General features: G+C 37.0%; 1 protein-coding gene across 1 annotated transcript; it reads left to right on the top strand.

The window, feature by feature from the left end:
- Positions 1-2172: 2172 nt before the first annotated feature.
- Positions 2173-3123, top strand: LOC108277541 (olfactory receptor 2AT4-like). Its single transcript, XM_053687210.1, has one exon. It carries the CDS (start codon positions 2173-2175, stop codon positions 3121-3123), a length of 951 nt encoding a protein of 316 aa, XP_053543185.1.
- The last annotated feature ends 235 nt before the right edge of the window (positions 3124-3358 follow it).

Raw genomic sequence — 3358 nt, 5'->3', positions numbered from 1 at the left:
TAAAGCTAGCGAAATTTCTATGTGGAAATATGTACCTTTTTAGCTCTATCGTCACAAACCAGTCCTCAAACTGAATCTTTGTGTAGCGAGGTGGAAAATATTGACATTATTTAAATTGATTCATAGAATATTATTCATAGAATAATTCATAGAATAAGTTCTTAAATAGTTCTTAAATAGTTTGGAAAAAATTACAGTCATAAGGAGTTTAATGCTGTAATAATATTGTGAGTTGTGTACAGAAAAAGGGATGTAAAGATGTAAGTTTGTTTGTGTTAATGGACCAATCAGGAGAGAGTTACAGGTCATCAGAAGGTCGGGGGGGGGGGGGGGGGGGGGACGGTGAGAGAATAATGTTCTGAATAATCTGAGTAATTGAATAATGTTCAGTCCCTGAACAAAGGCGGGGGGCAATATTAAAACTAACAGCCAGTATCTTGTGTTCCACCAGCTGCTTTAAATACTACAGTGCATCTCATCCTCATGGACTGCAGCAGATTTGTCAGTTCTTGCTGTGAGATGTTACCCCACTCTTCCACCAAGGCATTTGCAAGTTCTTGATCACGTCTGGGGGGACACATGGTTACACATAGTTTGCCACTGAAAGGACAGTCAGCTGTCCTTCCTGTCTCCCTGTAGCACTGTCTTAGGCATCTTGCAGTTTATTGCTCTGTCCACATCTGCAGTCCTCATGCCTCCCTACAGCAGGCCTATGGGATGTTCATGCAGATGAGCAGGCACCCTAAGTATCTTTCTTCTGGTGTTTTTCAGAGTCAGTAGAAAGGTCTCTTTAGTGTCCTCTGTTTGTGTGTTAAGGGCTGTTCCACAGGGGCATGTGTAATAATTGTTTATGGTTCAATGAGCAAGAATGCATAAAATTGTTTAAACCCTTTTCAATAATGATCTGTAAAGCTTATTTGGATTTTACAAAATTATCTTTAAAATACAGTATCCTGAAAGGGGACATTTTTTTTTTTTTTTTTTTTTGCTGAGTATATAACCCAAAGATAGAAAGGTGTGGTTTCACAGGGTGTCTGGTTCAACAGTTGAGTAAAGTGCAAGTAGCAGCCTGTTGGATGGGTCAGTATCAAAAAGTCCATAGCCACAATATGAAGGGGAGCACAATGTAATATATGAGACAAGGGTGCTTTGCAATCAGACATCATTTTGCAATGTGCCAGCCTCTTTATGGCAAGCCTCAAAAAGAGGCTTTATCTGATTTGATAGATGGTCTCATGGGTCAAGGGATTTTTTTTTATGGTAAGGCAAATAACCCCGCCTCTTAGGCATAGTCTATTCCAGACGTCTTTCTTAATTCCTGTTTAGGCATTTCCTTCTATTCTTGTGCTACAGGTATCTTCTTCCTTTCCAAGTAGGGCTGGAGTGTTCTGAGATCCACATCTGCTCCCCGATGTCACCCTGCGTTCCAACCCCCATTGACTGATGTTGCATCAGTCACTGTTCCCAGGGCCTCAATTACACCCACCATCAGCCCCTTATTCTTCAGGGCTGGTATTTCACCGGCAGGGGTATTGTCAGCTGCAATAGAGGGCCTATTGAATGATATTAGATGTTAGCCCACTCATCAAATATTACCACCAGCCATCTGTGTTTAACCTGACCAGTAGTTTTATGTTATGCTTCATTAATGCTCTAATTTACATGAAAAAAAGGACTAGTCATCATTTTTATTATTTGGCAACAGTCCCAACAAAATTGTCAGTAAGGATGTCTCATAACATGGCTTATTTACACTATTTTTAGAGATTAAAAGGTAGCTTCTTACACAAGTCTCAGGAGATTTACTGTACATGTGACATGTACACTATGTGTTAAGATAAATAAATTGCCCTGGAGCACGGACACATTTCCTGATGTGCTATGAATCTGTAAAGGTATGGAGAGAATCCATAATGTGTTAATGTCTTTTGATAATTAATTATTTCATTGTCATTTAATTTGAAATCTAGTGTAATATCAAAATTTATCTAAAATAAAGAGAAATGTAATATAACAAAAATTTAAGCTTTTTATTATTATTATTATTATTATTTTCTAACCATTTTAATTTATAAGTCAATTTTATTAATTTACACAGTGTACACCCATGCTTTAAGGTGCTGGAATATATCTGCAGTAAATCTGAAATTTTCTCTTTAAGGACATCCGATAATGTCAGGAGGAAACATGACCTTTGTGAAGGACTTTTTCATTGTTGGTTTTCCTGGACTTCATCCTAACTACTATGCCCTTGTATCTGCATTTATGTTCTTAATTTATATGTGCATCTTGATAGGGAATGGAATTTTTCTTCTGTTGTTTGCAACAAACAGAAGTCTTCATAAACCAATGTATTTTATTTATGTAAGTCTCGTGTTGTCTGATGTATTGTTCAGTACATGCACCTTACCAAAGATCATTGCTCGATATTGGTTCCAAGATGGGACCATTTCTTTTGCAGCTTGTTTTTTTCAGATGTACTTAGTGCATTATTTTGGTGTGGTCAATTCATACACACTAGCTGTAATGGCCATAGATCGATATATAGCAGTCTGCTACCCATTTCGTTACCATTCTATTATGTCAAATAGAAATATATTAATTATGTCCATTGTAGTCTGGATTTTTGCTCATTCTAGCATTATAATGATGGTTGTTCGGGCTTCCCCCCTCCCTTACTGTGGAGCCAACACCATTGTTCAATGCTATTGTGATCATGTATCTGTTACCCGACTTGCATGCACTGACAGGACTCCATATAGTTTTCCTGCTTTTGTTTATGCCATGGTAGTACTGTTGGGATCTCTTGCCATTATTGTGTTCTCCTACTCCTGTATTATTTTAGCTGTCCTACAAATATCAAGTGCACATGGGAGGCTAAAGGTTTTTTCCACATGTAGTTCTCAACTTATTATAATTGCACTCTTCTTCTTACCCAGGTGTTTTAATTACTTGGCTGCGAATATAGGTATCACCTTTAATGCTGATTTTCAAATAGCCATCATTATGCTGTATAGCCTGTTACCGCGAATGATCAACCCTTTACTCTACAGTTTAAAAACAGAAGAAGTTAAGAAAATCTTTATAAGAAAAGTAAAAAAAGGCCAAGTTAGCTTGACCTAATATGAAAGATCTTGAAATATATTATGGTACATGTGGACTGGGTTTTTGTACTGGTTTGTACTGTAATTGGATTCACACATCATGCCTGAGTTCAGCTGATAATAATCTTAATTCTTTGGAAAAATTCTAAATATGTATTTTGAAATGGGCAGGTAAAGAAACACACAGTACTTAAATCACAAATGTTCAATTTATTTTTCACTATTGGGCAAGGCCAAGTATATTCCATGCTTTA

This window comes from Ictalurus punctatus, chromosome 17, assembly GCF_001660625.3.
Source record: "Ictalurus punctatus breed USDA103 chromosome 17, Coco_2.0, whole genome shotgun sequence".
NCBI classification, from domain to species: Eukaryota; Metazoa; Chordata; class Actinopteri; order Siluriformes; family Ictaluridae; genus Ictalurus; species Ictalurus punctatus.
Note: the sequence above shows the minus strand (reverse complement) of the source record. Positions and strands in the feature narration are given on the sequence as shown.